The sequence below is a fragment of the Phaseolus vulgaris genome, chromosome 6 (genome assembly GCF_000499845.2).
Source record: "Phaseolus vulgaris cultivar G19833 chromosome 6, P. vulgaris v2.0, whole genome shotgun sequence".
Classification (NCBI taxonomy): domain Eukaryota; kingdom Viridiplantae; phylum Streptophyta; class Magnoliopsida; order Fabales; family Fabaceae; genus Phaseolus; species Phaseolus vulgaris.
This window is the reverse complement of record NC_023754.2, coordinates 15061591-15075570: the sequence shown is the minus strand read 5'-3', so window position 1 is coordinate 15075570 and position 13980 is coordinate 15061591. Positions and strand designations below refer to the sequence as shown.

Below are 13980 nucleotides of genomic sequence, written 5' to 3'. Positions count from 1 at the left end.
TTTCTTTAGATATGTGTTTCAAATAAAAAATGTTAATATATATAGTATTAATTAATGTAATGTAGTAGATAAATTTTATGTAAATAGTAATATTTAATTATAGTTTAAATAAATTAAATTTGTGTGTTGAATGGTAGTAAGTTATGTAATATTTTTATTTGATTGTTTGATAAATAAATTTTTGTAGGAGTTTTTTGTTAGAAAAAAAAATGTTTAATATTGTATTGTTTCATATTTGGCTATTACTAATTTTATATAGACAAACTATAATTGTGAAAAAAAATTTATTATTGTGTATTTGGAAAATAAAAAGAAATAATTATTGTGCATGTGGAAAATAAATAGGAGTAGATGGATATCTTTTAGAAATGATGATGAGAAGATATTCATTACACATACACAAAATAGTCAAATTCATTACAAAATCAAAATAAAAAGCAAATTTTGCATTATAGTAAGTAATTTATCTATGGGAAGACATGTCACAAGGTGATCTTTTCATTTGTCTTTGAGGTCTTTGTAGAGAGTGAGTGTCGGACGGAGGTGGATCATCATCGGTATCTTTGTTATCATTGTTATCGACTTGATTATTTAAACTATAATTAAATAATTAATTAACTACTACTATTTGCATTAAATTTATCTATTATTTTTTTTTGCCATCACATGAAAAGAATATTATTATTAAAAAAAGAAAAAAATAAAGAAAATATAAAATATATGGAGGGACTATACCAAAACTCATATGTTAACAAAAAGATACATAGGTATATTGTACCTATTAATAAAGAATTTTAAAAATAAACTAGATGAAAACCTATTATACCAATGAAATGATTTTAAAATTATCTATTATTTACATTAACTAATATTATATATATTAATATTTTTTTATTCAAAACACGTATGTAAATAAAATAAAATAAAATATTGATTTGCACAAAAGTCATACCACTAAGACATGATTTTACTTTAAAAGAATAATTTCATTAATAAAAGTCATGTCAAGTTGACACCAGTTCATCCTTAGAACTAAAGTAGTATCAAATTGATACAACTTCACTTTGACATAACAAAAATTGTGTTACTATTGGACAACTTCTTTGTATTAAAATTGTGTCATGTTGACACAATTAACTCTAATTTGTAATTTTTTGAAAAAAAAATCAATAAAAACAAAACAATCTTAATTTGTTAAAAGAACCTTGAAGAGTAATGTATCCTTTGATTTGTTGCATGATGGCTTACATTAGTTGATTATAAAAAATCTCTTTCCCATGTCTATACTTGTGAAACTCTCATTGCCAAAATTTGTGTAACTAGTTAATGTAGCCAAACAACTCTAGTTGTACAAACGATCTTCATGGCCTAGAAGTGTATGTAATTTAAGTCTCAACAAAGTTAAATGTGTTTGTTCCTCAATCAATCATAAGGTGATAGTGAGCAAATGCATCATGTAGTAATGTGACTCATCTTGTTGTATGATAAAAACTTACAATTATATATTCTTTTTTGGTGAACATCTTGTTTCCATCCATGGCTAACCAAGTAACAAAATATGACCCTCCACCAACATTTTACACACATATTAAATTATTTTTTATAAATATGTTTACATTTTATATTTAATAATATATTTTCTAATATTTTAATTTGATATATTTCTATTAAATATTAAAAAACATAGTTTAAAATTCCTTTTTTTTTTACTCTTAACTAAATTGTACTGTATATGACTCCTATGAATTCTAATAAGAATGTAGAAGTGTAAAAATATACATTTTTTTTTCATTTCATATTATTTTTTGAATTGAAAGTCAGAAGATATTCTTTTCTATTTTGCTCTTGTCAGATTATTGCCAAAAAGGTGGACTCTAAAACCTCTCTTGTAACCAAAGGCAACACAACACTGAGTACAGAGCATAGTGCTCACTGTGTTCTTCTTCCTTATCCCAATCAAACAATGTCAACCCTTTCAATCCCATTCAAATTCTACTTCCCTCCAACCACCGCCACCTCCTTCCCTCCCTCCCAAACCAAACCCCAAAACCTCACTTTCCAACGCAGAACAAGAACGACAACAAAAACGGCCTGTGCTGCTTCCGAGAACCCCAAGAAACGCCAAAAGCCGAAGAAGAAACAGACAGAGACCAAAACGGAAACCACAAGTGATGATGGCGAAAAGGGTATTGACCCTGCTGGCTTTCTCGAAAAACGCGGCATTTCCCACAAAGCGTTTGCCCTGTTCCTCCGTGAAAGGCATGAAATTTGGAAAATTTAAAATGAAAGTTGGGTCGTGTTTGGTGGCATTTTCGTTCGGCTTTTCTGGGGTGTTTGGTTTTAGTGATTGTGATGGAAAGTTAGATTTTTTAGTAGTGGGGTGCTGACACTCTCTTCACATGATATTACACTCACACTCTGCTTCTTAGGCTCTTTTAGTGTTAGTGATGGTAAAGTCATTAATTTTAATCTTCAATGAGAAAATTAAGTGTTCATATTTCAGCACATTCTTGTTTTTGTTATGTGTGTGTTCGTGATATCAACTATTGATTATTTTCATGAAGAACTGAGGCTATGTTTGGAGAAAAGTTGGTAGAGTGTTTTTAGGAATTGTAATACACATCCCCCATTTCTAATAGACAAAATAAAAAAGAAAGAATTTGTTGCTTTGAAAGGAAAGTTTTTTTGAGCTCTCCCAACTTATGATCAAACATACACTGAACTAATTTTATTCTTCAAAGTGACTAGCTCCGTTTAGAAAAAAGTCAGATCCCTTCTTTGGAAAATCTTGTTCAGGGTTCCTACAAAAAATTTGGGAAAGTTTGGTTTAAGTAAAGAGGGTCATTGAGACTAAGAATAGTTTATGAAGCATGGGCTAAGGTACTTATTTGTAAATAAAATGAGGGGAAACTATTTCGTTTTTATTTTGGTTGTCCAAGTGAATGACATGGATATGTTGGGCACCTTTTTTTGCCTCTAATTTGATGTTTGGCATTATAAGATATAAGATGTTAATTGCTGGGTTTTGCAGGTATAAAATATTGAAGGACATCAAAGATGAAATTTTGAAACGGCACGCTAACTTCATGATTCTAGCTTCTGGGTTAGTTCCATTATAATGTGGCTTTAAGCTTGTAATTTGGTACATAATTTTGCATTTTGGTTCTCTCAGCTCTAAGCATTATTCCTTGTAATGGGTCTTAACTTTTATCAATTCCATCAACCATAGTTTTGAAAAATAATGTTATGTATCTTATGTTTCCTGTGTGTTCTTGAAGTTTTTTGCCATGGAATTATGATATTTGAAATTATTGTTAGTAACTCAGTGTTAATTAATTTTACAAATATGTGCGTGTATTGGTCCAGGTTTGAATTATTGGGAATGCATCGTCATCCAGAACATCGTGTGGATTATATGGAATGGGCTCCAGGTTTGACATATCCCATATATTTTCCTTTGGGGTCTTTCCAATTCTCAAAATCCTAATGTTGAATGTGTAGTCTAGTTTATCTTGTTTATTTTCAGCTACAATAATTTCTTAGTGTGTCCACAGTTTCTTGGTTTTTGACAAGCTAGTAAATGCAGGGGCTCGCTATTGTGCAATTGTTGGTGACTTCAATGATTGGTCACCTACAGAAAATTGTGCAAGAGAGCATTACTTTGGTCATGATGATTATGGATATTGGTTTATCATTCTTCAAGATAAGCTGAGAGAGGGAGAAGAGCCAGATAAATACTATTTTCAAATGTATAACTATGCAGATGATTATGATAAAGGGGATAGTGGTATCACTTTGGAAGAGATCTTAAAGAAAGCAAATGATGAGTACTGGGAACCAGGAGAAGATCGTTACTTAAATAATCGTTATGAAGGGCCAGTTAAGTTATATGAGCAGATATTTGGTCCTAATGGACCTCAAACCATAGAGGACATACCGGACGTACCAGATCCAAAAACAAGATACAAAGCATGGGCAGCAGAGCATGGACCTTCCCGTACTGCTGCGATGGATAGTGGCAAGGAGTATGACATATATAATGTTATAGTTGATCCTGAATGGCATGAGAAAATGCGTTCTCTGAAACCTCCTATAGCATACTGGTTTGAGACACGTAAAGGTAGGAAGGCTTGGATGAAAAAGTATAGTCCTAGCATTCCTCATGGTAGCAAGTACAGGGTCTACTTCAACACTCCAAATGGACCATTGGAAAGGGTGCCTGCTTGGGCTACATATGTGCAGCCAGGTAAATCTTATATGGATTCTTAGAAGTTATTTAATGTTTGTGAATATAAATTAGAATTATATTTGGTCGAGTGTAGTATCTTATGGTTGTTTCTTTTGTAAAGATCTACATACATATTAGCTAAAATGCATCTTGGACTTGGAAGATATGTTCATAGCTTCCTTGATGTGGGCATTATTTATTTAGAGAGTATAAAATTTATACCTCATAACAACAAAAGCCTTATCCTAGTAGGTGATCAAATTTATACCCATGAAATAAATTCATATATTATCACCATTTCCATATTATTAAGTTTTGTTCATTTTTCTATGTAATATAGTACACTATTTTCAATTAATGTTAATTTTGGGTTTGAATAGAACTTAAAAACTATGACTCTATGTTTACTTTAAGTTCAATTTTATGAAAAGACAATAAATGCTGAATGCTATGCCCAAATACATAAAAAAAGAAGGAAAGAGGCATGATTGCCTGGGTTTGTTTGGACAAGCTTTTCTATATGCACTTATAGATAGAAAGACAACGAAAAAAGGAAATAAGCTTCTTCATAAGTTAAAATTTGCGTATGCATAAGCTAAAATATATAACTTCTCACATAATGTTTCTAAACTTTTAAGTAACTTTTGTATAAACTAATTTTAGCTTATGGAGAAACTCATTTTTTTTCTTATTGTTTTTCCTAAAATTGCTTATTGAAAAATTTGTCCGGACCATCGGTCACTTTCTTTTTGGAAGATGGAGATGGGGGTCCTCTGATTTGTGTTAAAAGAATGTGTGAATGATGCTGATTTAATGTATTCCAGAGGTTGATGGGAGGCAAGCTTATGCAATTCACTGGGAACCACCCCCTGAGCAAGCATACAAATGGAAAAATGCAAGTCCCAAAGTACCAACATCCCTGCGGATATACGAAGCTCATGTTGGAATTAGTGGTTCTGATCCAAAAATATCCTCATTCAACGATTTCACAGACGAGGTTTCTCCCATTTCTTTTGGTTGGAATTTATAATTTTTCCATTATACATATCTTCCATGTCTATATTTGTAAATGGCTCCATTGATTTTTTATTGTTGTTATATATTCTCAATACACAATGCAGGTTCTTCCTTACATTAAGGATGCTGGATACAATGCCATCCAGCTGATTGGAATTGTTGAACATAAGGATTATTTTACTGTTGGTTACAGAGTAAGTTAATGCTGTAATTCTTACTTATTTTTCTCACTGTTGTTATATTGTGATTAAGATTCTTTTAAAGTTTTTCAAGTTACGTTTATGAATATTTAGTGTCATGGGTTCAAACCTGTACATGAAGCTTCTATTCTAGGTTATGGAAACCATGCTAGGCTTTATCGACTTTGAATTAGGAGAATATAGAGAATCACCTAATAAATCTTTGATGTTAAGTGTTATTAAATAGGCTTAATTGTATTTTGGTCCCTAATATTTTTCCCACAGTTTATACCATTGACTTTTAATTATCTGTAATTTTGGTCCCAGAATTTTTTTATGCAATTTTGATCCTTTAATTTTAATTATTTGCAACTCTGTTCAATTACCGCAATCTTCTATTACTTTAGACACATGACACAATGAGATTGGGATTTAACGTGTGATACTGGTGGGTTTTACAGGATTGAAAAAGGTAGCAATTTAGAGAGTTGTTATTAAATGTAATTTGATAGTGATTTTGTATATTTTTAAAACTAAAATTTGAACAGAGTTATGGAAAATTAAAATTTAAGGGATCAAAATTGGATAAAAAGAAGCCGGGGGACCAAAGTTATGGATAATTAATAATCAAGGGACTAAAATGGTTCAAAAAAAATTTAGGGATCAAATTTGCAGATTTTGTAAATTAGAGACCAAAACTACAATTAAGTCTATTAAATATTAATATATACGACAAAGTTGTTAGCAATTGATGGCAATTTGACAAACCAGATTGTAATAGCTTATGTGTATGAATTGTACAAAAGCCATACATGCTTTATCTTTTAAGCCTTGATACTGACACAAACTATGTGCACACCTTGTATATGCTGGCATGCCACTTATATCTGTTTATAAGTTTTGTTAGAATTTTGTTGCCCCTCTGACCTTTAGTGACATGCTCAAACATTGACCCAATGGTGCAGGTTACAAACTATTTTGCTGTTAGTAGCCGATATGGTATTCCTGAGGACTTCAAGAGATTAGTTGATGAGGCCCATGGTAAGCATTTTTTATGCTGTACTGATGTTTTCTATTGCTTGTACTGACCATGTTGACGATTGCAGCTTTTAAGGTATTGGATAAGTTCTTTGCTCTTAGAAGTGTGTTTTTGCCATTCTGACAAAAAGAAATTTCAGTGAACTGAAGTGTGATAAGATGCTGATCTAAGTTGATATGTCCTTTGAATTCAGTTATGTCTGTTTTTTGTTTTGTGGATATAACAATAATTCACTTTGAAAGGGGAGAACACAAAAGCAGGTGGATCAGTAATCCTCCTTAATCTACGAAGAAAATAAAAAGAGGAAAGAAAGAAAATATTAACTCAAAATGATAAGTCCAACTTAGCAAAATCCTTAAAGTTGTTGGTATAGAAATGTGTTGATGCTTATATTGAATTTAGAAAGCGAGAGAAACAGAATATTTAGAGAATGAGAATGCTTTATATTTTAGTCAAATGTATGTAGTACATAGGTTATTCAAGATCTTCTTCACATATAGCCTCTTTTATAGACTTAGTAGAGACTGTTTCCTAGGCTAATATTAAATGAGTGCAACTTCCTTGACACTAATACCAAAGAACACTAAATGAATTTTAACAAGAGATACTTGAGCATACTATTATTTAATGCATTTACTGTATCATTTTGAACGGCTTAAAATCCTGGAATTATGCTCCTGTGAAGTACAATAAAATCCTGTGGAAAGAGAGCACAATGTCAGGCATTTTTAACATCCTGTACACACCCAAAACCTTTATAGTGAGTAGAGTTTAATCTTAACTGTTAAGATTAAAATTTGGAGATAGAAAGAGCATGATAAGTTATACTAGTTTAATTATTTGCCTTCATTACAATAGAAGGATAGCCTTCACATGAGACCATCAAGCTAACTGGATATTTGTCTAAATTAAAAGAAGACAGGAAACAAAAAAGCAAGTTAAGCCATAAATGGTTACTGCCCCAGGACATACGTTTCCTGATTTTGCAGTAAATGCTATAAATATAACAAATGTATAATATATAATGACGAAAGTCTCTTTGTATTTGTTGTGCGAGACTATTTTTCTAACTCTGCCTTTGACTGCACAGGACTAGGGCTGCTCGTCTTCTTAGAAATTGTCCATTCATATGCAGCAGCAGATGAGATGGTCGGATTATCAATGTTTGATGGATCAAATGACTGTTTTTTTCGTTCCGGTAGCTGTTCATACTGCTGAAACCTCTTTATTTAGTCACATGCAAGTTTTTCCCTTGTCATCCTCTGTTATATGAGGAATGATGCTTTCTCTGTTATCTGATGTCAATTATTGATATATTAAATTTCATCTCTGCTTTTTAAATTTTTTAAATACATGACTATCTAACAACTGTTAAAAGGTCAGGCATGCTGTTTGGACAAACTTTTTTGTTGTCCGATGAGATAGTTTTATATGTTTCCTGTGTATGATATTTCTTTTGGTTCCTTATTAAAAGAAGACAATGTATTGATTTTTCCTGCTCAGCTTTGCCATCAGTTCAATACCTGTAAATACCACTTTTGATTTCACCTTTCCTTGTTGAATAGGAAAACGAGGGCAACACAAATTTTGGGGAACCAGAATGTTCAAATATGGCGACCCTGATGTTTTGCATTTCCTTGTATCAAACTTGAACTGGTATATGCAATTGCAAAGTAAACACAGCGATGTAGAGTACACTTGTAGTTTTCTCTTTGAGCCATTGTCTTTTCTACCTGATTGGTTTATTAATTAATTATTTTATACAGAACTTGGTTTATTATTATTATTTGTTTATTGCTTCTTCATTTCACATATGCTAAATTACTCATGAATTGATGTTTGAACAGGTGGATTGTAGAGTATCAAATTGATGGATTTCAGTTTCATTCAGTTTCATCTATGCTGTACACTCACAACGGTTTTGCTTCTTTTACTGGAGACTTGGAGGAGTAAGGCCTTTTCAAAGTTTATTTGGTTTTTATACCTGAGTTTTGGTTGTTTTTTACAAAGATATTTTAGTTCCAAGACGTTGCTTGAACCCCAATGCTGTTTCTGAAGTCATTTTTATTATTGTACTTTTACAGTTTCAAAAGATTCTTTAAGGTTTCTTGTATGGTTGTCAATTTTTTGTTTGTTTCTCCTTGTGATACAACTTGACATTTGCAGAATGTCAAGTCAACTGATTTGTATTACTCAGATTGGTTTTAAAATAGGATAAACAATGATATTAAAAGTTGTATTGATTTTAAATGTTAGTTTCATTCAGGTATTGCAACCAATATGTGGACAAGGATGCGCTAGTATATCTTATCCTAGCCAATGAGATACTGCATTCTCTTCACCCAAATATTGTCACAATAGCGGAAGATGTAAGTATTTATGTTCTTTTCATTTACTTAGAATTTTAGATGCTTTTGCATACTTATGTGCATCACACTTCTTAAGAGTGAAAAAAACAAGTAGGCATTTATTGTGAATTGGAACTATGTGCATGCTTCCAAATTGCTAGCTAGTTGGTTGCACATATGGTCAAATGCAAGATAGAGTGACTAAAAGGAATGAAGGAAGACTAAAATAAACTTTTGGAGTAACCAGTTAAAGAAATTTTACTCTAAATGGGTTTTTAAAAGGAGATGGTTTTTCTTATATCTCATTCATATCATTTAATCTATGTAGTTAGCCCCACCTAGTTGTTAGAAGGCTTAGTTCTTTAAAACGGTTCATCAAGAAGGCTAACCTATTGAAAAGATGAACATTTGTCAAGATTCAGTAAGCTGATATAACAAATAAAGGTAAAATATAAACTATCTGCTATGTTTCTCTTTCTTTTTCTTGGGGGCGGGGCTGGGGTACTGAAAACGTGCTTTGTTAATTATTTAATATATCTTCTTAGGTGTACATGATGATTTGCATTTATTCATTCATTTTCTCTTGTTTCTTTATTGATTTGCATTTATTCATCTAGTTTCCCTTGCCTGCAAGCTTTGAGGTGCTTGTTTTTCTAAGTTTAGCTGTCATTATCCTGAGATCATCATATTGCTTTGTATAATATAATTTTTGTATCCATTATTGCTCAGGCAACATTTTATCCCGGATTATGTGAGCCCACTTCTCAAGGTGGACTTGGATTTGATTACTATGTCAACCTTTCTGTGCCTGATATGTGGTCAACTCTTCTTGATAGTGTTCCTGATTATGAATGGAACATGACTAAGGTTGTATACTTGACTATAATTTATCATTCCTTCATTGAATGAAATTTTTTGGTTGGTGCTGTTCTTTTATTAAATTCTATAATTTCGTTGTTGTTACTTCTAATGTTGTAGATTGTTAACACATTAGTTTCCAAAAGAGAATATGCTGATAAGATGCTTACGTATGCGGAAAATCACAACCAGGTAACTCACATTTTCAATTTCTAGAACTATGAGCCTTACTTCTTTGTATTCTTTTAAATTTAATTTTTTTCTTGCTGCCAGTCCATATCTGGAAGGCGATCATTTGCAGAAATATTGTTCGGCGAAATAGATGAGAATTCACATCACTATAAGGAATCTTTATTGAGGGGATCTTCACTGCATAAAGTATGCTGTTCACTATCCTCTAAATTTACTATTTAGAATTGTAAACAAGGATTTTGAAATTGAGAATAAAATTTTGTTTCCAACCTGTTTGTTAAAACATGCCTAACTATGCAGTAGGTTTAGCATAAATAATTCTGTGGGTTCTGCTTCTGATTTTTTTTTCCAAAATTTCTTTCTTTTTCTATATTAAAAGTGACTCGTTTCTGGTAGATATATATCATGTGATGTGACTTTTCCTATAACTTTTATCATTCTTTATCTTCATTAATTTTCTTGACTTTTGGCTAGATGATCAGATTGATCACGTTAACAATTGGTGGTCGTGCTTATTTGAACTTCATGGGTAATGAATTTGGGCATCCAAAGGTATGAATTACTCATTAGATATGTACATATTAATCTTATTTGTGACTCTGATAATGTATTGATGTTTTGCCTGCTCCAGAGAGTTGAATTTCCATCATCAAGCAACAACAACTCATATTTGCTTGCTAATCGTTGTTGGGATCTTTTGGCCAAAGATGGAGTTCACCGTGATTTATTTTCTTTTGATAAGGTAATCTAATCTCTTGCTATAAAAGTTGTGTTCTTGGAAGTTAATTGGAATATTGAATTGGTCCAATCTGAACTGCATCAATATAAATGGTGTTTTAGAGTTTGCAAATATTTTTTTATTCATAAACAGTATAAGCTGCTAGTGTTGTGCTTTATGCACTATTCCAAAAGGAAAAAGTCCCACATTAGTTTCACCATGTTTCCCCTCCCCCTCCTTGCTTCATTCAATAATGGGTTCTCAAGATCTTTCTACAACCACTTTTTTTTTTTTTTTTCAATAATATTTTTATTTTTATATCCTTATCCGATGGTTTTTACTAATGTGACTGTTAACTTATCTCATATAATATTATGGCTTACTTGCTAATGCTAAGCAATGAAACTACCTGTCCACTTTTTTCAGGACATGATGAAGCTTGATGAAAATCAGAGAGTGCTCTCACGAGTTTTTCCAAACATTCACCATGTGAATGATAGTTCAATGGTATATTGAATTTTGTATTCCTTTCCCTTTAGGATAATTAGTGGCTAATTTTCATCTTCATTACTTTCTGGCATGTCCAGTGACCAACCGTTCAATGGTATATGTTCTTTTCTTCATTTGTGTGATGGCGTCAACCATGTTTTCTTCTGTTTATATATGCAAGCATATGGCGTATTTGTGTTATATATTTGTGTTGTTAATACTATACCATGCCAACTGGTGTCAATTAATGTATGTACTAAAGTAATCACTACTATTATTTGCAGGTCATATCTTATATCAGAGGTCCTCTTGTCTTTATTTTCAATTTTCATCCAAAAGAGTCGTATGATAGTTATAGCATAGGTGTAGAAGAAGCTGGGGAGTATCAAGTAAGTTTCATTTCATGATGAATTTTGTAAACTTGTGTTGTTTTGTTTTTATCCATGCACTGTTATCTTTGCATATTTTAATCTGTCTGAAGGCCAAACTTAACCATTTTACTTCTGGCCCTCTGAAGGGAGAACTAATTTTTGTTGGCACTTTTTGATGGTGCAGATTATTATGAACACAGATGAAATAAAGTATGGCGGTCAAGGAAAACTTAAAGAAAACCAGTATTTTCTCAAAACTATCAGCAAAAGGTACTCATGCATTTTGAAACTCTTGCCTGTAATCTTTTCTCTCTGTTAAGGATAATCATCTTTAATGTGTGCAACCAATTTATTGACTATTGACAGAGTTGATGGCCTTCGAAACTGCTTAGAGGTGTCACTACCCAGCAGAACTGCTCAGGTTGATAATTTTGTTGTTACATTTTAGCTTATTCCCAAGGACAAGATGCTTATCATAGTTATGCAACCAAATAATTGAAATATATCTAAGTTGAAGTCATTTTTCTAAGTTCGCATTAGCCACTACTTGGTCTCAATAACTATCACCAGTAAGAAAAAAGAAGAGAGAAACTAATCACATCTGATATTGTTCAACTCTATAATTTTTTGTTATAGTTATTGTTCTCTTGTGATGTGTGGATTCATAGGAGAACCTTTTTGAAATTTCAGTTTGGTATCCTCTCAAATGTCTGAGGAAAAACATCTTTTGTTTCACGAGACATTCATTTTAGGAAGAGTTTAATGGAGACTAGTAAATTTAATGCAGTTCACTGATTTCCATAGTCTGTGTGTTCAATTTTTTGTTGCTTATAAATGCAAACCGAGGTACTATTATACTACTACTATTAGGATTACTCATTGCAAAACCTTCAATCAGATGTTCATTTCAGTACAGGGCCAGCTCAACAATGTGTCAGACATAAAATAAACTTTAATAGAAACTTTTGAAATATAGAAGAGAGCTATCTGTTGGGTATTTGGCCAACACATGAACTTTTTTGCTTTATAAAAACTAATAGCAAATAATTATTTTTATTGGACCTAAAGCTTAATCTTTGATACCTTTATCCTTGAGCATGAATATGCATATCTTTGTATTGACTACCTGTGTTTAACACTTGACAGTACTAATCATAAGAACTTTCTACCTTTTCAGGTTTACAAGTTAAAACGGATTTTGAGAATATAGACTCACTGCATTTGTTCAGCCAGATTTTCTCACATTTTTCCATGGAATGCTCTTTGGTATATCTATCAATATAAGAAAAGTATAAGATTAAGCATGACCCTCAGCATACATGTACTACATCTACATGAAGGTGCAGATGTCAACTGAAAGGGTTAATGGGTAATCTTTCCAAGGTTAACACAGCTGGTTTGTGGATTGTACTATAATCCATGGGAAAGCTTTCAGGCTATGGATCCTAAATTTATAAAGATGCAAGATGTTAATTGAAATATGAACACTTCATGTTATAATTACATAAACCTAGGATCATGCTTGCAAACCATACTGATTCATGTGGCAATGTTAGGTTGTGTAGAGTTACTTGAGGCTTATGAGGTGGTTTTAAAGAGGATGAATTTGTAATAGGATTTTTCTAACATTATATTCATAAAGGAAAGGACAGTGATTGTAGACTGCAGTAGCTAAAGTCATTAGTTGCATAAGGACTGAATTGTTGGTTTTTAGTGCATGCAATAGTCCCTACAGTGAGGGAAGTAAAGGCATTGTAAGAATGCCTACATTCAAAATGAGGTGTTTTGAAATATTTGGAATGTATTATGCATTTTGGTTGTTACATTAATGGGGAAAATGAAACTAAACATTTTTATATAAAAATAATTTTAAAATAAAAGACAAAAAAAGTGTTTGCTTTTGTTTCAAGATGTTCAAACTATGTTAATTTGTCACAAAATATGTGAACACTACTTCACATTGCTAACATCTTTTTCATAATTTAGATTACAAAAACTATTGATAGAACTACTAGAAGAAAATAAGGGATGTATATGATTTTCTATACACATGTACATAAATCCAAGAATATAGTCACTTTTGGAATATAAAAATTAGTTCACATCATTCTAGATAAGAACCACCACAAATCAGTATTGAAATACTATTTTTTATTCAATATACATAAATCATACATTGTATCTTAATTATTCAAAAGCGAATTTGTCACAACATTTCTCAAAAAAATCATATTAAACATGTCTTTAATAAAACTAACACTTGATCTATTAGAATCCCCATTAATAAAATCAACATCAAGATCTTCTCTTAGAGTAATTAGTTACATTTATTATGGAAGACGATGGTATGCGAGTTTCTTTCAGTTTCTTGTTACTTAATATTTTATTTATATGATTAAATTATCAACAAAGCTAAAATATCTTCTTCTTTTGAGTTTTATGTTTAATACTACACGGTATCATTCCAGACATCTTCATCACACCCACTTAGGATTGATGCATTCCATTACGGAGGGAATGGTCCCGGCTGATACGTCGGAA

General features: G+C 31.7%; 1 protein-coding gene across 1 annotated transcript; it reads left to right on the top strand.

The window, feature by feature from the left end:
* Positions 1-1785: 1785 nt before the first annotated feature.
* Positions 1786-13215, top strand: LOC137831255 (1,4-alpha-glucan-branching enzyme 3, chloroplastic/amyloplastic). The gene is made up of 21 exons (XM_068638851.1): positions 1786-2259; positions 3032-3103; positions 3367-3431; positions 3587-4246; positions 5053-5225; positions 5350-5439; positions 6390-6465; positions 7554-7661; positions 8029-8119; positions 8311-8412; positions 8730-8832; positions 9541-9678; positions 9790-9861; positions 9943-10047; positions 10336-10413; positions 10493-10603; positions 11006-11086; positions 11353-11457; positions 11624-11709; positions 11806-11860; positions 12617-13215. Exons 1-21 carry the CDS (start codon positions 1964-1966, stop codon positions 12647-12649), a joined length of 2700 nt encoding a protein of 899 aa, XP_068494952.1. The 5' UTR covers positions 1786-1963; the 3' UTR covers positions 12650-13215.
* The last annotated feature ends 765 nt before the right edge of the window (positions 13216-13980 follow it).

What these genes read in the sequence shown, in the direction of transcription:
- LOC137831255 (XM_068638851.1), top strand. Translation starts at nt 1,964, where the DNA reads ATGTCAACCCTTTCAATCCCATTCAAATTCTACTTCCCTCCAACCACC. An exon ending in TTCATGATTCTAGCTTCTGG is followed by an intron (nt 3,104 to 3,366) that starts GTTAGTTCCATT and finishes GTATTGGTCCAG; the next exon opens with GTTTGAATTATTGGGAATGC. An exon ending in ATTTTACTGTTGGTTACAGA is followed by an intron (nt 5,440 to 6,389) that starts GTAAGTTAATGC and finishes CCAATGGTGCAG; the next exon opens with GTTACAAACTATTTTGCTGT.